General features: G+C 53.3%; 1 protein-coding gene across 1 annotated transcript; it reads left to right on the top strand.

Annotated features, from left to right (window-relative positions):
- The first annotated feature begins 406 nt into the window (after positions 1-406).
- Positions 407-21,082, top strand: SHPK (sedoheptulokinase). Its single transcript, XM_002718868.5, has 7 exons — positions 407-643; positions 7,161-7,302; positions 13,210-13,393; positions 13,941-14,093; positions 15,607-15,782; positions 18,354-18,554; positions 20,491-21,082. Exons 1-7 carry the CDS (start codon positions 476-478, stop codon positions 20,901-20,903), a joined length of 1,437 nt encoding a protein of 478 aa, XP_002718914.2. The 5' UTR covers positions 407-475; the 3' UTR covers positions 20,904-21,082.
- Positions 21,083-21,788: the final 706 nt, after the last annotated feature.

The following is a 21,788-nucleotide window of genomic DNA, read 5'->3' as shown; positions in this document are numbered from 1 at the left end:
CACCTGATTCGTGGGCCACAAGCCGCGGCGCGGTGCTCTCTGGGAGTTGTAGTTTTCACGAGACCTAGCCGGGAGATAGGTTAGCAGGGTTGGGGGCTCGGACGTGAGGGAAGACCATGCCATTTGTAGGGACACAAAGGCTCTGGGAGTCTCCAGCCCCTCTTGGCGAGTCTCGCGCTGCTGTGGTGAGAGAGTAAAGCCTAGGTCTGCGTTCCGCGGGCTCGGAACCTCTACTCCACCGGGCCGAGCTCTTAGGTCCCGCCTTCCGCCGCCTCTCCGCCTATCGTCGGGGCCCGCCAAGAGGGGTGCGTGAGAGTCCCTCTTCCTCGACCAATGGGAAAGCGAGGAGTCCCCCTGTTGCACGTGGCTCAATGGCTGACAGGCGAGGCCCCGCCCCGGCTCCGCCTTCCCGGGTGGATGGAATGGGGAGTCTCCGCCTCACGCCCGGAGCCCTGCATTGCCGAAAGCAGTGGCGATGGCTGCGGGGTCCGTCACTCTCGGCATCGACCTGGGCACCACGTCTGTGAAGGCCGCCTTGCTGGAGGCCGCGCCCGACGACCCATCCGGGTTCGTGGTCCTGGCGAGCTGTGCCCGAGCTGCGCGGGCGGAGGTGGAGGTCGAGAGCGCGGCGGCCGGGCCGCAGGTGAGGCAGCGTCCTGGAGCCGCGCCGCCTCCAGGAGCCTTCTGCACCCCTCCTCCTCTTTCTCCTCCTCCGCCGAGGAGGCCTTCTTGGTAGCCCCCTCCCGCGAAGAAGTGCCGCCGACCCCGGCCCGTGTGCCCTCTGCCTGCAGCGGCTCTGGCTGATCCTTTAGGCCTGGTTCCAGGATTTCCCCTCCTGCTGACACTGGTCTCCCTCTCTGGGCTCCTCTGGGGTTCTTGCCCATGGCTCCGCTCAGGGTCCCTGTGCTCTCTGTCTTCTGTATCCCGACCTGCGAGGAATTGCTGTCCTGTGCCTGGGGAAAGACCCCGGGCCTCCCTGTCACTCTGCTCCTCACACTCGCCCTGTGCCCTCAAGTCCAGGATTCAATTCGCTCCCCAGGACAAAGTCTGGGTTTTCCTCCGGAAGTCAGGTGCACAACCAGGCCTGATGGGCCCTGCTCTCGCTCTGCAGAAGTGGACTGAGAAACTTGGCCGGCCACAGCCCGCCAGCCCCAAAGGCCGAATGAGACACACCCAGAGGGGCGACCTTGAGACATAAGTCGGTTAACATTTTCCTTAAAGGATCAGATAGGGAGTCATCTGGTGCATTTGGTGGCTTGTGGGAGCACCGAGATAGAAATGGAGAATCTGGGGACAGCAGGCTCTGGTGGCCGATTCAGAAGTGTTATCAGTCCTCAGAGCTGGATCTCGTTCATTCCTGGAAAGGGTGTCTCTAGGTTCACTTCACGGGCAGTAGAAACTAGTACCAGGGAGCTCCCTAGGCAGCCTCCTGACTGTTTGGAGCCTCAGCTTGTTCCAGGAGCTCGAAGGCCGCTTCCAGCACTGTCCTTGATTTCTTAGGCCACGCTCCACTCCCAAGAGGTGCAGGTTACAGCAGCACGCGATGGCCGTATTCTTTCTCATGTCCATGCTTTTCACTCATCAGAAGTATGCCAAGGTCAGGCTTCGTGCCTACGTGGAAGATCGGGATTTTAGGTATTTGCAAATTTAAAAATCTCAGGTATTTGAAGGAAGCTCTGTGACCCTCAGAGATTTTCTAACCCCTCTGGGCTTCAGTTTTCTCAGCTGTAAAAAGGAACACAGGGAAGTAGGGTGGAGCACCCTTTTCATGTCTGAAGTTCTAGGATTTGGTCTGGACGGAGACTGAGTGACCGCCTGAACCAAGCAATGGGGTTCCTTGTGCCTCTCCTAGAGCAGCTCCCCGAGCACACCCACCCCCAACGCTGCTGAACACTGCCCCCTTGTCCCGACTCCCCTCTGGCCTGCTTCCCTGCTCCGCCGTCTCCAACCACACAATTCACCCACTCCAGGCCCATTTTAAACAGTGGCTCCTCTGTCTTGGGACGATGCCCCGCCCAAAGGCCGTGTGGGGGCTGTTGAAGCCAACACCATCCAGTAGAGATGCAAACTGGAAGTGTGAGGCGTGGGGTGATGTTCAATGTCCTAGGAGTTATGTTAGAGGACGTAAAGGTAAACAGGCGAAATTAATTTCAGTTGCATATTTTGGTTAACCCCATGTCCAGACATTATCGTTTTGACATGTAATAATATAAATTTATTAATGAGATATCATACTTTTTTTAATTAAAAATCTGAATCCTGTGTTCTTTTAATTAAAACATCTCAGTTCAGACCAGCTACATGTGGCTAATGACTGCCATGTTGTACTGTGCAGGCCTAAGCAAGTGTGTCTTTCCCTGCCTCCTTTTTCCCTTGTTTTCTTTCTTCCCCTCTGGGGATCGTACACAGCCAGGTACTTCCTCCTCTTTGCTCCTTCCGTTGTCCACTGTCTCTCCAAGTTTCGGGGATCCTTGTGAGGGCTGGGGCAGCCTTCTCTTGGGAATGCTCTGTGCTCCATCTCCACTCCTTCCCCCATGCTGCTGCTCCTCGTCTTCCTTCCTTCTGTTTCTTTATTCATGCTGTGTCGATCAATCCAAAATCAGGAGCTGCAAAAATGAAAAAGGACTTTACTTGGGGTCTTAGGGGTGCAGTTCAGGAGATGTGGGTTCAGATCAGTGTCCTGAAGAAAGCCCGTCAGGTGGGTGTTTATATGGGAGACTGAGTAGTGGGGAGGACTGGGAGCTGTGTGACCCATAGAGGATAAAGAATGGGAACGCCACAGGACAAGTCCCATAACCTGTTGATTTGCATCGTGAGCCTCTGGCCACAGGGTGACCGTAGGTGGCCCTGGTCGTTCTGGGAGCACATGCTCACAGGGTGGAGGCGACCAAGGTTCATGCTCCCAGCAGCAGCTGAGGTCATGCCCACGTCCTGCCTCTTGATTGCCTCCAGACTCCATTCTGAAAAGCTCTCTCCATGTTGCTTTCCTGCTTGTGAGGAGCCAAGCACTGCCCCTGATCAAGGCCAGCAGGCTGCCAGGGGCCAGTGAGGGGTTGGTTCCCCGGAGCGGAAGGCTGCACTCCCTGGTGGGAACTGAGGGGCCGAGGACTCAATCTTTTGCAAGACCCTGAGCTTTTGTAGTTCCCCAGAAAGCCAATATTTATTAAGAACCAGAGCCACATTTCTCTTCTTCTCGTCTGAACTTCCATGGACCCTTCTGGTTGTCACTTACGATTTTATTCTGTGTCTTCAGGTGTTTTTGTGTGCCAAAAGCAGTTTGCTTTGCATGAGATCAAAACAAGTATTCAACTTAAGAAACTCAGAACTCTAGTTTTTACTTAGACTTTTAAATTTAGCTTATTCCATTAATAAAGCTGACATTTTCACCACCACCATGACTGAGGGCCTTTGAATAGTAAGTTCAGTTTGAGATGGAATCCTGGTTCCTATTTATAGTCTCTAACAGGGGCTTACTAATTTAAAGGAAGATGTAGTCACAAAGCCCAGGTTTGTGTCAGATCCTTGCTTGCTGTTCAAGTTGTGTCTGTAACTCCTACCCATTTGGATATACAGGTTGAATATCCCTCATCCAAATGCTTGGGCCTAGAAGTGTCTTGGATTCTGGAATATTTTCATATATGTAACGAGGTATCCAGGGGTTGGAACCCACGTCTGAACACAGAATGCATTAATGATTCATATGTATCTTTTACACATAGCCCGAAGCTAATTTCATAGAATGTTTTTAGCAACTGTGTGCACGAAACAAAGTTTCATGGCGTGTAATTATCCACTTGTGGCATCATGTTGGGGTGCCAAAAGTTTCACATTTTTGAGGATTTTGGATCTCAATTTAGGGATGCTGACCTGTGGCGCCTGATTGAAGCTGGCATATTTTTAGGCCAGACAGGGGTGGGGAAAGTGCAGCCCACAGGCCCTGTAAGGCCTGGCAAAATCATCTGGTCTGGTCCTGCCAAAGCAACCACGCAGGTAGGACAAGAGAGTCCATAAATGTAGAGCAGGCTGATTTTTTTTTTTTTTGACAGGCAGAGTGGACAGTGAGAGAGAGAGACAGAGAGAAAGGTCTTCCTTTTGCCGTTGGTTCACCCTCCAATGGCCACCGTGGGCGGCGCGCTGCGGCCGGTGCACCGCGCTGATCCGAAGCCAGGAGCCAGGTGCTTCTCCTGGTCTCCCATGGGGTGCAGGGCCCAAGCACTTGGGCCATCCTCCACTGCACTCCCTGGCCACAGCAGAGAGCTGGCCTGGAAGAGGGGCAACCGGGACAGAATCCGGCGCCCCGACCGGGACTAGAACCCAGTGTGCTGGTGCCGCAGGCAGAGGATTAGCCTATTGAGCCGCGGCGCTGGCCAGAGCAGGCTGATTTTTAAGTTCATCATTTAGTATGGCCTGCGAATGATGTTATAAACATCCGAATGACCGTTAGCAGAAAAAGGTTCCCCACCCCTGTGGCCTAAGACACTGGAAAGCATTTTCACCCTGATTCTAAGGACCTTTGAGTTTGTCCAAATCCTGCGTTTTGTTCTTCTTCTTATCTCAGGAGGACTTATTAGTATGATGCTTGGTTAAGCAGTGTTTCTCCTTCATGCCTGTCTTTCAAGGTTGTTAGACCCAGAGAAGTGTTCAGGAAGGGAGGAAGTCAGGCGAGAAGGCTAGCTAGGAAGAGACGATGCAGCCTTTGTGCAGTCTGTTCTCCGCCCCTGAAGGATTTTGCTGCACACACATCCCTCGCTGGGTGCCGATGCCATTGCCGATTAATCCTCTAAAAACCGCTGTGAAGATGATACTCTCATTTCCTTTTTTTGTTTATTTTTATTTTCTTTATTTGAAAGGCAGAGTTACAGACGAAGAGAAGGAGGGAGGGAGAGAGAGAGAGGTATCTTTCATCTGCTGATTCACCCCCCCAAATGGCAAGGGCTTGGCCAGGCTGAGGCCAGGAGTCAGGAGCTTCTTCCAAGTCTCCCACGTGGGGGCTGGGGCCCAAGGACTTGGACCATATTCTGCTGTTTTCCCATTAACAAGAGCTAGATCGTAAGTGGAGCAGCCAGGACTGGAACCAGTGCCCATATGGGCTGCTGGCGACCCAATATACTCCTTTTCAGAAAGCCCCAGGGCCTCCCCAAGACTACCACTCCCTTGACACCGCCCAGCCTTGTTCACTCAGGGCCCCCAGATATTTCCTGGGCTTCTTCCTCGCCTGCTTTCCCTGGCTGGGTTTTGGTTTCAAAGTCTGAGGGCCTGCTCTCAAGGCACTCAAAAAAATGCTTGTCAGATGGGCAGACTAAAGCTGGGCAGAGACCAGCAGAGCCCGTCCTGAACTGCTTTAGTCCTTTCAGACTTTCCTGACCACATCTATCCTGCGCTGGGACTTGGAGAATGGCTACCCCACGAATATGGCATTTGGGGGCATGCTGAGCGATGTTGTCTAAAGAAAATGGAAAGGCTTTGGAAGCAGGCCCAGCATCAAGGTCCTTCCAACCTTGCTCCTGTCTACCCCAACAGCAGGGGAGGGGTCTTCTGGGATTCCCTTCTCAGCCTTAAGAGTGCACTACAAAAGGAGACACACTAGCCGCGGCAGCCATTGGAGGGTGAACCAACGGCAAAGGAAGACCTTTCTCTCTCTCTCTCTCTCTCTCTCTCTCTCACTGTCCACTCTGCCTGTCAAAAAAAAAAAAAAGAGACACAGCTGCCTTCCATCCCTGCATGAAATTTTATGGTTCGTCTCAGAAAAGAAACACCAGGGATGCAGCCACACCTGCACAGCTGGGAGCTTGTCCCACCTGTGGTGGTTGCACAAGATCTTATTTGTCCCTTGGGCTCATTCAAATTCCAAAGAATCATTTTACAAGCGAAGCTGCCTCTAGGACCAGTCACTCCCCTGCTATTTAGCAGCTCTCAAAATTGTTAGCATTCTTCATTCTGCCATCCCCCACAGAAAAAGGAACACGTACATTTCTTCTAATTTTTAAAAAGATTTATTTATTGAAAAGCAGAGGGTCAGAGAAAGAGATAAAGAGTCATAGAAGCCGGTGCTGCAGCTCACTAGGCTAATCCTCCACCTAGCGGCGCTGGCACACCGGGTTCTAGTCCCGGTCGGGGCACCGGATTCTGTCCCGGTTGCTCCTCTTCCAGGCCAGCTCTCTGCTGTGGCCCGGGAGTGCAGTGGAGGATGGCCCAAGTGCTTGGGCCCTGTACCCCATGGGAGACCAGGAGAAGCACCTGGCTCCTGCCAGTGGATCAGCGCGGTGCGCTGGCCACAGCACACCAGCCGTGGCGGCCACTGGAGGGTGAACCCAATAGCAAAAGGAAGACCTTTCTCTCTGTCTCTCTCTCTCTCACTGACCACTCTGCCTGTCAAAAAAAAAAAAAAAGTCATAGATCTTCCATCTGCTGATTAGCTCCTCAAATGGCTGCAGAAGCCAGAGCTGTCCAGGCTGGAGCTGGGATCCTGGGAACTCCATCCAGCTCTGCCATGTGGGTGGCAGGGGCCCAAGCACTTGGGCCATCTTCTGCTGCTTTCCCAGGGGCATTCTCAGGGAGCTGGATCAGCAAAAGAGCAGCTGCGACTGGAACCAGCACTCCGATAGGGGGTGCTGGCATTGCAAGCCAAGGCTTAACTCACTGCACCACAATGCCAGCCCCATATTTAGGTTTCTAAGTCATGTTGAGATAGTGGGTGATTACATTTTGCATGTTACTAAATCTGCTTCTTCCGTCCTGTTCAATCTGGTCCACACTGTCAGGCTCATTCTAGTAAACTTGGAACAAGGAGAAGAAACAGAAAATGTCCCTTTGTCCTTGTGCCTGCCAGGCTGCTGTGTGTTCTGGGCCTATCACTCTAGGAGAGACCTTTCCTCACATAGGGTGTGGAACAGCTCTCCCAGCTCAGACTGACCCAGGATAGCACCAAGGCTGTTTGCTGAACCCCCATCTACAGCAGTGCCCTGTCTATGAAGGCCTCTGCCCCCGCCTCATTCCTCCTCCAAGTCCCCTGTCTCTTCCCCAAGGCCGCTCAGCAGGGCGTGGAAGACCCTGGTGGAATTAGTTGGGCAGCCACTACCCAGGAAATCCCTTTGAGACCTGCCCTCCTGCCTGACCTGTTTTCGTCTGTCCCTGTCCCACGTGTCCTGTTCTGTTTCCAGGGGCGGGAGCAGGATGTGAGGAGAATTGTCCAAGCCCTCAATGAGTGCCTGGCCGCCCTTCCCCGGGAGCAGCTCCGGAGAGTCGGGGGCGTCGGAGTGTCAGGACAGATGCATGGAGTCCTGTTTTGGAAAGCGGGCCAAGGTATGCTGCACTCGGGCTGGTCTCATGCTGCCAACACTCACTAGGGAGGTGCTGTGAAGGGGTCCTGTGGGGGCGCGGGTCATTCTGCACTGGGAGTGAGGTCTCACATGCTGCTTCCTGTATCCTGTGTACATACAGTCTGTGCTGTATAGATGTGCAGCCAGTAAGGGAACCCATCCACGAACAGTCAGAAAGAGGGAGATGTCTGATCTCTTCTGTTGGATTCAGCCAGGTGGCTCTTCCCCAGCTGTCTCTGCGTTTCCATCAGTGTTTCCGGATGTGAGTGCCAACAACCAAGCGATTGACTGCAGGCTGTCGGAGATGGCAGGGCTCAGAGGAAATGCTGGATTTAGATACAGCTTTTGTTGTTCATATAATCATATAATCATAGATGTGATTCCAGGGTGTTCCCACTTATGGGCTCAGTTGCAAGGCATCCTTTAGTTGACTCCTACAAAGAGCTGCCACTGTGCGGGGTGTGTGTGTGTGTGTGTGTGTGAGTGAGTGACCTGTCTGGCCTCCAGGAGGAGAACTAAGCCAGTGGAACAGCAATGAGCACTTCCCATGCCAGGTGCCAGCTGATCTCATTGAACTCGAAGGTCATGCTGCTGTCACTGCTGCACAGACAAGTTGAGGTTCAGGGGCGTTAGAAGAATAGGCTCAGCCGGCGCTGTGGCTCACTAGGCTAATCCTCCGCCTGCGGCGCTGGCACACCGGGTTCTAGTCCCGGTTGGGGCACCGGATTCTGTCCCGGTTGCCCCTCTTCCAGGCCAGCTCTCTGCTGTGGCCCGGGAGTGCAGTGGAGGATGGCCCAGGTGTGTGGGCCCTGCACCCGCATGGGAGACCAGGAGGAAGCACCTGGCTCCTGGCTTCAGATCGGCGCAGTGCGCCAGCCATAGCAGCCATTTGGGGAGTTAACCAATGGAAAAAGGAAGACCTTTCTCTCTGTCTCTCTCTCTCACTGTCTATAACTCTGCCTGTCAAATAAAAAAAAAAAAAAAAAAAAAAAGAATAGGCTCAGGACCATGGCAATTCCAGAGCTGCAGGAGGCAACATGGCCAGGGGAGGAGCGAGTGCCCAACAGCAGAATGTCCAGGAAGGATGAGACAGCTGCGGGGAGCTGAGAGCTCCCGTTATGGCAGGCATTAGACATTTTTATTTTTAACTGATACATGAAAACTGTGATGTCTGGGTCCTTGTATACTTGTGTAGTATTAAAATCAGAGTAACCATCTCTGTCTCTTCAGACATCGATCATATGTTTATGAAAAGCATTCAGAATCCTCTCTTCTAGCTTAAAAAAGTACATTATTGTAATCTATAATTTTTAAATAAAATTTGTTATAGAATATTTCCTACTTTTTAAAAATTTTATTTATTTGAAAGTGTTACACACACACAGACACACACACACAGAGAAAGAGAAAAAGAGAGAGAGAGAGAGGTCTTTCATCTGATGGTTCACTCCCCAAATGGCTGGCTGCAACAGCTGGAGCTGAGCTGATCCAAAGCCAGGAGCCAGGAGCTTCTTCGAGATCTCCCATGTGAGTGCAGGGGCCCAGGGACTTGGGCCACCCTCCACTGCTTTTCCAGGCACATTAGCAGGGAGCTGGGTTGGAAGTGGAGCAGCCAGAACTTGAACTGGCACCCATATAGGATGCCGGGCCCAAACCTGCTGCGCCACAGTGCTAGCCCCGTAATCTATAACTTTTAAAAGATAGATAGTAAAAGAGGGAGCTCTTATTTGCTTGTTCACTCCCCACATAGCTGCAATGGCTCCTGGCTGGGACTGAATCTGGGAGCCAGGAACCCAATTCGGGTCTCCAACGTGGATGGCAGAGACCCACGTACTTGACCCATCACTGCTGCCTCCCAGGATGTGCATTAGCAGGAAGCTGGAGTCAGGAGCTGAGCTGGGACTTGAATCTAGGCCCTCTGACATGGGACACAGGGATCCTAACTAGTGTCTTAACCACTAGGCCAAATGCCCATTCCATTTTTTTTTAAATTACAAAAAAGATTATGTAGACATGAATCTAGGGAGTATAGTGTTATGAACTGACACATACCCGCGGCCTGGCTTCAGCAACATCCGTGTTTTAAGCTGAGGATGGTTTCTTTGGAGGAGTTGGGCATTGAGTCCGTCCCTGTCTGCCTGGACAGTCAGCGATTCAGAGTCCCCTGGGCGAGGTGAATAGAGCGTCTACTGGCGCATCCTTTGTGCACTCCTCAGGTCGGGCCTGGTAACTGTGGAAGCCCACACCGGCCTTCTCCCTCCTCGCCTCCCTCTGTGAGGCAGTCGGGACTCTAGGAGTTACTTGGCTCCAAGCAGTGGCAGGAGCAGAAGGTAATGGCATTAAAGCTGACTTCTCAGAGGGAGTTGTAAAAGCTTTTTAAACTCCTTAATTTTGCATTAATGAGAATAAATGTCCTTTTAATACTAAAACCCTTCCCAAAGCAGACAGCAGAGAGCCAGCGGTTGTGGTCTGGTCACAGTCTGCCTTTCCCTGTCTCCTGGGCTCTGCACCAACCACACAGACCCTGGGCCACGTTGGTGGAAGGGGCTGCTGAATATTTCATGGAGCCAGCCCACAGGCCTGCTTGTTTTGTTCTCTGTTTCTGGGAAGGAGGAAAGCTGCTGTTTGGGGGATGATGATAGCAGCTGTTTAGTGGGGTCGAGTGAAGTCATGTTTGGGATCAAGCTGTGCCGCTTTTAATGGCAGCCTTGGTTCAGTTTGGTTTTGGTACCCACAATGCATAAGGCCCTGTGCTGGGCCCCCCCGGGGGACAGAGAAATGAGCGGATGAATCTTTTACCTTCCAAACCCAGCCAGTGCGGACGGGCCCCCGTGAACAGAGCAGACAGCTAAGTGCTTCACCGAGGGCGTGGGCGAGCGGGATGGAGGAGAGGCCAGGGAGTCGCTGGTGTCTTCTGAGAGGCCTGTGGTTATGTCCATTTTCAAACTCCATATTCAGGCTCAATAAAAGCAGGGGAGAGATGGCGATCATAAAACAAAGCTAACCGGTGGGCAGCAGACAGAGAATTTGCCCATGAACATGTGTGGTAAACAGAAGGCGGTTGTCGGTACATACCACGAACCATAACTGAGGACAAATGGCCCCTTGGAAGAGGACACTGACTGGCCATTCCTGTGACAGGAAATACAAATGGCGACCATGTCATTAGTAATCAGGGGAGTGCAGATGAAAACAGTGAGAAACCAGAGAAATCGGGGGAGGGGGAGGGGGAGGGGGAGAGAGAGAGATATTCCATCCACTGGTTCACTCCCCAAAGGGCTGCAATGGCTGGAAGTGCACCTATCTGGAGCCAGGAACCACCAGTAGCTTCTGGGTGCAGGGCCTGGAAGCCCTGTACTTAGGCCATCTTCCACTGCTTTCCCAGGCCATAAGCAGGGAGCTGGATTGGAAACAGAGCAGCCAGGACTCAACCTGACACCAACATGGGATGCCAGCGCCACAGGCGGAGGCTTAGCCCACTATGCCACAGCACTGGCCCCAAGAAACTTGGCTCCATTAAAGGTCACTGCTGGTTATATAAGTTAGTGTAGCCATTTGGGGGAACAATTGGACTTTATTAAAATCATATAGCTGCTGTGACTCAGCAGTTCTGGTCCTTGGGATCTGTTTAGGAAGATCACTCGAATGTGTCTGTGCGTGAGGAAGCACCACTGTGGCCATTCACCGCATGGTTGGACCGCGGGACCTGCTGGTTCTCTCCCCCAGGACTGGTTTCAGAACACCAAGGAGAGGGGAGAACACTGAGAAATCCCAGGTCGACAGGGCCTCTTTTGAGCTGATTGTGTGGGTTGATGGTTTGGGACTGGGGCAAGAGGTAGCCAGCCTTGCCCGTGGAGGGTGAACTAGAGGGGGAGCTGCTGGCTCTCTGACTCGCCAGCGCCTCTCCTCACACCCTTAGGTGCTTGGGTGTCTTTAAGAATAAGATCAAAGCAGTGGACAATGTAGGCGTCCTCCTCCATCTCTAGGGCTAGCAGCCTGTAGTTTCAGGGCTGTTGTGACGTTCTTGGAGCCAGAGGAGAGCCCTGCCCCAAGGGGTGGCTTGACTGTGGGTTCACCTGTGGACCCGCTGTAGGACTTCTTCATCTTTCTCACTCACTGGTGCTACAGGAGCCAAGGCCTGGCCCTTTACGCTGCCTGACAGAATAGCCAGTGATTCCCAGGGAGAAAGGAGCACACAGCCCCAAACACAGGCTGGTTGAAGAGCACAGCTGTTTCAAAAGAAGCGCATCATCCTGGGTATTGGATGGAGTTGCTCTCAGGAGCAAAACTCCCGAAAGAATTTAAAATTAGCCTGAAGGTGGGCATGGTGGTACAGCACGTGAAGCTGCTGCCAGGGACCCCATATCCCACACGGGAGCCCCAGTTCAGATCCTGGCTCCTCTGTTTCTTTTTTTTTTTTTTTTTTGACAGGCAGAGTGGACAGTGAGAGAGAGAGAGACAGAGAGAAAGGTCTTCCTTTGCCGTTGGTTCACCCTCCAATGGCCGCCGCGGCCGGCGCACTGCACTGATCCGATGGCAGGAGCCAGGTACTTCTCCTGGTCTCCCATGGGGTGCAGGGCCCAAGCACTTGGGCCATCCTCCACTGCCCTCCCTGGCCACAGCAGAGAGCTGGCCTGGAAGAGGGGCAACCAAGGCAGAATCTGGCGCCCCGACCAGGACTAGAACCTGGTGTGCCGGCGCTGCAAGGCGGAGGATTAGCCTAGTGAGCCGCGGCGCCGGCCGCTCCTCTGTTTCTGATCCAGCTTCCTTCTCATGAGCCTGCAGAGGGAGGCAGCAGATGATGGCTCAAGTATTTGAGCCCTTGCCACCCCATGGGAGACCAGGATGAGTTCCTGGCTCTTGGCTTCATCCTGGCCCAACCCTGGCTGTTGTGGCCATTTGGAGAGTGAACCACAGATGAAATATATCTCTCTCTCTCTGCCTTTCAAATAAATAAATCTTTAAAATTAGCTTGACATACTAAGTGATGTGAAAAGCTGATAATTAGTGAGGACACAACCAAAGAAAACATGAAAAGAGACCGGCGCCGTGGCTCAATAGGCTAATCCTCCTCCTTGCGGCGCCGGCACTCCGGGTTCTAGTCCTGGTTGGGGCGCCGGATTCTGTCTCGGTTGCCCCTCTTCCAGGCCAGCTCTCTGCTATGGCCCAGGAGTGCAGTAGAGGATGGCCCAGGTCCTTGGGCCCTGCACCCACATGGGAGACCAGGAGAAGCACCTGGCTCCTGGCTTCGGATCAGCGCGGTGTGCCGGCCGCAGCGTGCTGGCCGCGGCGGCCATTGGAGGGTGAACCAACGGCAAAGGAAGACCTTTCTCTCTGTCTCTCTCTCTCACTGTCCACTCTGCCTGTCAAAAAAACAAAAAAACAAAACAAAAAAAAAACCATGAAAAGAACCCAGCAGAAATATTAGGTATGAAAACTACCCCATGTTCCTTAGTAAAATTTGGTGTCTAAAAATCGGTGAGCTGAGACCAAAGGAAAAGAGAAAATGTGTTGTTAATAATCCAGAATCAAGCCTAGAGAATGTTATGATGAGAGCTGGAAGGGTAGAGTCTAATGTCTTCTCTTATGGGGTGGGAGGAAATATACTATCAAGTTAGAACAGGACTGAAAAGGGAAGAAGAGGTGGATGATGGGACGTGATCAGAACAGGTGGAGATGGGAAGTGACTCGCCTAGGGCACCTTCATGTGGTGGGGCCCAGTCCTAGCCCAGGGACTCTGATACCGGAGCCCAGTGTGAGACGAGCATCAGCCTGGTAGTAAGTGTCTGTGCCATAAGCTCACCAGCAGGGGGATCTCAAGGACATGCTCGTGGCTTGGCAGGGCCTCTTCTCTCCATGGGTATCATGTCATCCTCTTCTTTCCATCCAGGCTGTGAATGGACGGAGGGAGACACCGCTTCTGTGTTTGAGCCCCGAGCTGTGAGTCACCTGGTCACCTGGCAGGATGGCCGGTGTAGCAGCAGCTTCCTGGCTTCTCTGCCCCAACCAGAGTCCCATCTCAGTGTAGCCACCGGCTTCGGCTGTGCAACCATCTTCTGGCTTTTGAAAAATAGGTATGGGACAATTGCTCCTCGGATGGACTGCTGGATTTCTGGGGTAAGGAGAGTAGGTAGAGGGCTTCGATCTGGCTGGCCAGCGTCCCTCCACCTGCTGAATTGTGCCTTGGTGAGCAGGGCCTGGCCCAGGGTGTAGTTTTACGACCTAGATGTGGTCCTGGACTGCTTCGTTTCACCTATTGGATCTTCATTCTAACCCAGGGAGGGAAAGAAAGGGAGCAGAGAAAGCAAGTGACTTGCCAAGGGTCAGGTGCTGAGGACACAGTGGAGTCAGGGCTACAGGGCTTCTGAGAAAGTCCAGGTCCTGCATTCCAGGCGTGGTGCTTCCTCCTGTGAGTCCCCTCCCTAGTTGGCTTTGTTTGGAGTGAATGGGAGGTCCTCACCCCAGGGGGTCCAGCTGCTTGGAGCAAGGGGGTGGTGGTGGTAGTGGTCATGGCTGCCACTCAACTGTGCTATGCCTAGTCCTCCTGCTTACAGCTGGGTGCAGCACATGCTTCTGAGTCCATATCAGACCACAGTGAATTGTTTTTGGTATGAAAACCAGCCCAGAGCTCCTGAAGTCCTACGATGCAGCTGGTACCATCCAAGACTACGTGGTTGCCATGCTGTGTGGCTTGCCAAGACCGCTGATGTCCGACCAGAATGCTGCTAGCTGGGGCTATTTCAACACCCGCAGCCAGAGCTGGAACATGGAGATGTGAGTATAACCGGCAGGCCGGCTCCAGGCTGAAGGGCAGCTCCAGAGCGAGGCGTCAGAGGAAGTGGTGGAAGGTCCCGGAGGCCAGGATCAGGGCTCCATGCTGCAGCCTGGGCCTGTGTGGGCCCAGCATCAGTGAGGCTCTGGGATGGGGGCTCCTCTCCCAGTGCCATGCTGCCCTGCTCCTCTTTCACAGCTGCCGAGACCTACGGTGGGCTTCCTGGGGTGGGCTCCTTCGTTCCCTGTGACCCCAGGCCCAGCCTGTAGATTTCAAAGAACAACTCTCAATTTTTAAAATCTATTTTCATTTTAAAAAATGTATTTTGCTTATTTGAAAGGCAGAGACACAAAGAGAGACCTTCTATCCTCTGGTTCACTCACTCCCCAAATGCCTGCAATAGCCAGGACTGGGCCAGGTCAAAGCCGGGAGCTGGGCAGCCAGTCTAAGTCTCTGTGTGGATGGCAGCGTCCCAACTCTTGAGCCTTTATCACCTGCTGCCTGCCAGGGTGTGCATTAGCAGGAAGCTAGATCAGAAACAGAGTAGCTAAGACTTAAACTAGGCATCTTAACTACTGTGCCAAATGCCTGCCCTTAATATATTTTAAAGTAAGATTAAGAACTGGAGGTAGAATGTTGAGAAACACCTTTTAAGATCTTTTTAAGGGGCAAGTGTGTGGCATAGTGGGCTCAGCTGCTGCCTGGTATGCTGACATCCTATATGAACACTGGTTCACTGGTTCACTGCTCCACTTACCATCCAGCTCCCTGCTAATGCACCTGGGAAAGCTTGGGCTCCTGCCACCCAAGTGGGAGATGTGGCTGGAGTTCCAGGCTTGTGGCTTCACTGGGAGGTGAACCAAAAGATGGAAGATCTCTCTCTCTGTGTAACATTGCCTTTCAAATAAATAAATAAATATATAAATCTTAAGAAAAAGATCTTTTTAAACAATTGTTTGCCTTTCCAGGTACAGAGTTCCAGTGCCCTATATGTTCACTTCCTTCAGGGCCCAAATTGTGAGCTCTGAAATAAAGCAAAAAGCACCTGGTAGTTCAGGTAAAAGACTTTCCAGCATGTTTTACAAAACAGCCCCATAGTCACTAACCCTGAGTGATGTGTGCATTTGGTGTTGAGGAGACTGGCAGGCGTGACTTTGGTTGGGACTGTGCTAACCGACTATGACTTTGTACAGAAACCACTGCCATCCCACCCTACCCCCCGCCCCACTGCCTCCCTTTGCAGTGTTTGGGTTCTTTGCCGACACAGGAGGTGGGACCGCGGTGACTTCTGGCTCCTCTTATCTCATCTTTCTGACTGCTGTCTTGTAGGCTGGTCAGCGAATCCCAAGCTCGTGGCTTTGGCACAGTCTGAGGCTTTCCATGACAGCCTTGGGTTCCGGCCTCCCTTCTCCTGTACGTGACCCCTAGTGCTTTCCCCTGCTGAGTTTCCTGCAAGTAGCACACAGCACAAAGCCAAGCACGAGGTCAGTGTGGGCGTCCACTTTTGTTTTCCAGATTGAAGGCCTCGGGTTTTCCCGTCCACCTGCTCCCAGACATTGCCGAGCCTGGCACCGTGGCAGGAAGAACTTCCCGCGTGTGGTTTGAAATCCCAAAGGGGACGCAGGTGGGAGTGGCCTTGGGTGATTTGCAGGCCTCTGTCTATTCCTGCATGGCCCAAAGGACAGACGCAGGTAAGTTTTTCTTTGATTCTTGGCTTATACTTGTGCCTCCTAAACCCCAGCTCTGAGCCAGGGTGCGGGGGCAGGCTCTGGAGATCACCATTCTGCAGGAGGAAAAACTCCTTCGTCCCTGCACGTGGGAACCCCCAGGCCAGCAGGGCGCTCTGTCCCTGCTGTGGCCCGTTCCTGCTCCCTGTATGGCAGGGGTGGGGAGCGTCCAGCCCAGGGCCGCATGCAGCCTGTGAAAACATTTGGTCTGGCCCTACCAAAGCAACTACAGGCAGGACTCAAAATTCCATATATCTATAGCAGGCAGATTTTAAGTTATTCATTTTGAATGGCCTGTGAATGATATCGTAAATGTCCCGATGGCCCTCGGCAGAGAAAAGGTTCCCAGCCTGCTCTGTGGGCAGGCAGAGGAAGTGGCTCTCGACGGCCGGCTGCTCTCTGCGTCACTCCGTGACCAAGAGAGGAGATGAGAGCTTTGTGATTGTGTTTGTCATTCCCGATCGGAGCAGAATCTTTCCTGTATTTGAGGTAAGAGAAGCAAAAGTGCAACGGAGGCAGCGGTGTGGGGAGCAGCTCAGCAAACTTCTCGGCAAAGGGTCAGGGAGTGTTTCCAGCCGTGTGGCAGCACCATTCTGTCGCGACTGTTCACCTGTGCTGTTGGACTTCAGCAGCGGTGCAGGCGATCCATACACGAATGGGCACACCTGTGTTTGAGTAAGGCAGGATTCGTGGACGCCGAGGTGTCCGTGTCATCTGATTTCCACGTGTCATGAAGTATGTCCCCCTCTGGCTCCTGTCAACCATTTGAAAATGTGACAGCATGCTTGTGGGGTTGTAAAATGCTGCAGCCCCTTGGGGAGGAAATCTGGCCAGAGAGCTGGATCAGAAGTGGAGCAGCGGGGACGTGAACCGGCGCCCATAAGGGATGCCGGTGTCCCTGCCCGCTACACCACAGCGCCGGCCCCCACGCAGATGCTCGGAGGCAGGCTTTTCTTAGTGACTTATCACCCATGTGGTTAGTGTACACTGGCAGTGAAAGGTGAAGTTCTGCCAATTTTGTTTGCACACGTCTGATAAACTCTTTTAAGATGAAAAAAGGTCACAACCTACTTTATCTTCCAAATTTTCAACTTAAGTCAATGCCCTGGAAAGCACGCTAAGTTTACCCTGTGACTTCCCATTTTCCCAGTACACCATCTCTGGTCTTAGGCCCTTTCCTGTCAAACACTCATGCAGGCTTTGAAATCTGGGACTTCAGTTCCTCTGCTTCCTCCTGTGACCTTGGGCAGGCCAAGTCCCCAGCCTAAGAAAGCCCTTGTTGTCTTACAAAGTGCAGGTGATGGTGAAGGCGGCTGTGCTGGCTGGGCAGTGCCTGTCAAGAGCCGGTTTCTGTCTCCCTATCGGGTGATTTCCAGATCTTGGGCTGTTCCCTCTACAGGGGCTCCCGTAGGCTTGGGCATCAGTGTGCTTTGGGGGCTAGTCCAAAGGGAAGATCAGGCTGAGGCCCTCCCTTCACCAGGGTGTTTCCAGACAGGGGCTGCTGGCCTGTGCTGTCACGTGTGGACCATGGGCAGTGCTGGTCGGCCCCCATCGCGGACCTCTCCACCTGAGGGGACAGGTGGAGGGCCTGTTACTTCCGGTTTATAGTCACGATAGGAGTCTATATGGCAGAAAGTGAAGGTTACTGGTTTCTGAGATTTGTTTCTGTTTCTGCTCTCCTTGCCTCTGACCCCCCAGAAGGTAGGAAAATTGAGTGCTGCCCTCAGCAACTTTGGTCCCTAAACAGAGAAGCAGGCTTTTTGAATAGGTCTCATGAGAAATGGAGGAGAAGGGGCTGTTGGGACGGTCCACGCACTGCTGTAGAGCTGGAGAGAATCACCTCATCCGTGCTGGGTCTGAGAGACTCCCCCTGGGATGGGGATGGGGTGGGGGTTAAGTGGGGTGCCTTGGGCGTCTGACGGACATGGAACTTGCCACAGATGAGAGTCAAACCTGGGTATTGCTCCCCATAAGAAGTCATCAAACACTATGTAAGAAATTACGCCAATGCTCAGTAGCTCCCAAACATTGAGTATCTTACGTGGGTCAGGAATCTGGGGGTGGTTGCAAGGCCTGGCTCCAGGTCTCTCGTGGGGTGGCACTCCCGCTGGGCTGCAGTCTTTCCAGAGGCCTGACAGGGCCTGCAGGACCTGCTCCTGAGCTCACACATGTAGCTGTTGGGAGAGGCCTCAGTTCCTTGTACGTGGGCCTCTCCACAGGGCGTGTGACATGGCACCTGCCTTCCCTGAGAGCCAGCAAGCTGAGCAAGAGAGCCACCAACACAGAAGGTTCAAGGCCTCCCTTGGTCCCTGAGGCCACACATCCGTGGTCACTCTGCTCTTATGTGTTGGAAAAGGGCCACTGAGTCCAGCTCACACTCGCTGGGAGGGGAATCAGGCTCCACCTCTTGAAAGAGGCATGTCAGTTAATTTGTGACCGCCTGTTTATAATGACCATACTCTCCCAGTGCCCTGCTGTGTCTGTGATCTCTGCATTAGCCAGACAGGCCTCAGCCCTGCTCTCTTTGTACCCCAGTTCTCAACATCAGCACCTCGGTCCAGCTGGCCGCGTCCATGCCTCCAGGATTCCAGCCGGCGCAGACTGCGGACCCCTCGGCCCCAGTTGCCTACTTCCCCTACTTCCACAGCACCTACCTGGGGGTGGCTGCGTCCCTCAACGGGGGCAATGTTCTGGCCACGTTCGTGCACATGCTGGTTCAGTGGATGGCAGATCTTGGTAAGCTGTGGCCCGCACTGTGGCAGTCTCTGCTTGTTCTGTCCCTAGCAGTGTCTTGGAGCTTAGTGTCTAGAGTCGGATCTCAGACCGCTCCAGGTCCTAGCATGCTCCTTCCCTTCTTAGGAGCCTGAGCTTGCAGCCTCTTTTCCTCTCGTCCTCTGGGCTGCCATCACCTACCCTTTTCTGGGTGAGCAGGGGACATCTTTCCCCCGGCCTTGACCATGGAGCATCCTAACAGCCTCCCCTGCTGCCCTCTGCCCATGCTCAGAAATGCTGATCCATTTGACCAAGTGGTAGGGTGGGGCCTGTTATAAAAAGCCCTTATGTGGTTCTCATTACCCTAGAATGTTCTCAGCGAGTGGTCCAGCGGCCAGCAGCACTGGCTTCCTTTGGGAACATTTAACACCTCTGAGTCTCAGGGCCTGCCCCAGGCAGATGTGTGGAAGCTGCTTTGTGATCCCTAAGTAATTTGTCCCCACAGTCAAGTTTGAGAAGCATGCCAGGTCTGGGCAGGCCTCACTGCACAATCACATCACCAAGGAGGCGTTTAGAAACTGCAGCGCTCTGGGCAGGCATGGTGCAGCATTTAACATGAAACTTGGGATTTTTTTTTCTTTTTTTTTTTTTTTTTGACAAGCAGAGTGGACAGTGAGAGAGAGACAGACAGAGAGAAAGGTCTTCCTTTTGCCGTTGGTTCACCCTCCAATGGCTGCCGCAGCCGGCGCGCTGTGGCCAGCGCACCGCGCTGATCCGATGGCAGGAGCCAGGTGCTTCTCCTGGTCTCCCATGGAGTGCAGGGCCCAAGCACTTGGGCCATCCTCCACTGCACTCCCTGGCCACAGCATAGAGCTGGCCTGGAAGAGGGGCAACCAGGACAGAATCCGGTGCCCCGACCAGGACTAGAACCCAGTGTGCCGGCGCTGCAAGGTGGAGGATTAGCCTATTGAGTCGCGGCGCCGGCCGATACTTGGGATTCTTACCTCCCATATCAGAGTGTCTGGGTTCCAATCCCAGCTCCTGATCTTCTGATCCAGGCCCCTGCAAATGCACCTGGGAGGCAGCAGGTGATGGCTCAAGTACTTGGGTCCCTGTCACCCATGTGAAAGACCTGGATGGAGCTCCTGGCTTTAACCTGGCTCAGCTTTGGCTCTTGTGGGCATTTGAGGGGTGAACCAGTGGACGGAAGATCTCTCTTTAACTCTACCACTCTACCTTTCAAATAAACACAAATAAATAAATAGAACTAGAAAAAGAAATCCCAGCCCTCAGACTCAGCCCAGAGCAGTGCAGTCAGAATGTCGGGGGATGGGGCCAGCTGCTCAGGCAGTCCTGGTGTGCGCACCAGCGGGAGACCCCAGGCTTGATAATTTTTCTCCCCTGATTCTCAGGTTAAAGTGTATTGGAAACAAAGGCTTCTTTGATTTGGTTTGACTCTTTGGAATGTGGAGCTAACATAGCATGGACCAGGAAAAGCCTACGGGGACTCTAGCCTGCACCAACAAACAGCTGGATCCTAAACCCATCACGTCCCCCTGGGCTCAGGTGCCCTGTGTGCGTCACGAAGGCGGCCTAGACTGTGTTCAGCCTGGAACCATGGGGCTCCTGCAGTGCTGCTGATGGCTCTAAGAGCAGCCTTGATGATTCGTCAGTGTTTGCATTTGTCCCCCTTGGGAACAAGGGTCCCACAGCTGTGAGACCCTGAGGAAGGCTGGGTTAGGGTTAGGGCTCCCAGCAACACTTGGGAGATCACTCCCTGAAGTCTGGCTGGGACACAGGGCAGAGTCTAGCTAGCCAGACTGTGCGAGTCTCTCAGCCTGGAAGCCTCCAGTCGCAGGGTGAGGAGGAGACCCATGCCTGCCCTGTGGGAGTTCAGTGCAGTCTCAGCCTGAAGGGAGCGGCCGCAGGAGCTCACGCCGATCTTCTCTGTTTCCGGCAGGCCTGGAGGTCGAAGAATCCACTGTGTATTCCCGCATGATCGAGGCAGCTGCACAGCAGAGAGACACCTGCCTAACCATCACCCCAACAGTGTTGGGAGAGAGGCACCTACCAGACCAGCTGGCCTCTGTGACCAGAATCTCCTCCTCCGACCTCTCCCTGGGGCACGTGACCCGGGCCCTGTGCCGAGGCATTGTTCAGAACCTGCTCTCCATGCTTCCCTTTCAGCAGCTCACAGAGTGGGGCGTGCAGCGGGTGATGGGCAGCGGGAGTGCGCTGTCCAGGAACGAGGTGCTGAAGCAGGAGGTGCAGAGGGCTTTCCCGTTGCCCGTGTCCTTTGGGCAGGACGTGGACGCAGCTGTCGGGGCAGCTCTGGTCCTGCTCCGGAGACCCATGAAGCAGAAGGAGCCCTAGGCAGCAAGCTCCTTGCCTACAGGACTGCTGCGAGTTTCACCTGCTTGGCATTCCTGACACAGACTCTGGACTGTCTTTCCCTTGGGGCAGTTCTCTGGGGGGAACTTTGAAGTCACGAGGGTTCTTTATCAAGTTCAAGAAAAACTGGAATTAAAAGATACTTTTATTCTGGTGCAAAAGTTTTTGAAATCCATGCATATTCCCCCCCCCCCCCAAATTTATAGTTCATGAACTTTATGAAGACCCCTTGTGTGTTCATGGGGCACCATCTTGACCAAGAACTTACCCTCTGGACATCCTTAATCAGCTAGGGGTCACCAACCAGATCCCAAGCCAGTGCCTTCCGGAAGAGACTCACTGGAAGCTGGTTGTGAATGTCACTGTGGAAAAAGGAAGCGAGAACAGCAGCTAAGACTCCTGGTTGGGAGGCTCATCTGTGATTCGCCTGTAGACAGAGAAAGAATAACTGTGGACTTAGACAGCAGATAGTGTGGTGACCGTGGCTCTAAGCAATCAAAGAGGACCTCCCCCGTGTTCAGCTTTTGGGTGATTGATTTCTGAGACATGAAGCTGAGACTGGGGCACATACCCTGTTGGAAATGTCCGTCCTCACTGGATTGTGCCATTGACTGGGAAAAGCCCGCTACGCTGAGTCTGCTCTAGTTCCTCTCAACACAGCAGGCTCATAGGCAATCATAGGAAGCAAAAAGTCGATGGCAGGACCAGCAAGGGGGATGTGTGGCCAGCACTATTCTAAACGCTGTCCCCAAGAGTCTGACAAGGCCCCCACAGGTCCCTTTTCTAGGCCTGTGTCTGTGTATCTGTGTTTTTGCCCTCACACACCCCCAGAAGTCGTCTTGGGAAGAGGTGCAGCCAGGCAGAGTC

Source organism: Oryctolagus cuniculus, chromosome 17, assembly GCF_964237555.1.
Source record: "Oryctolagus cuniculus chromosome 17, mOryCun1.1, whole genome shotgun sequence".
NCBI lineage: Eukaryota > Metazoa > Chordata > Mammalia > Lagomorpha > Leporidae > Oryctolagus > Oryctolagus cuniculus.
The sequence above is the reverse complement of the archived record's forward strand: the minus strand, read 5'-3'. Positions and strand labels throughout refer to the sequence as shown.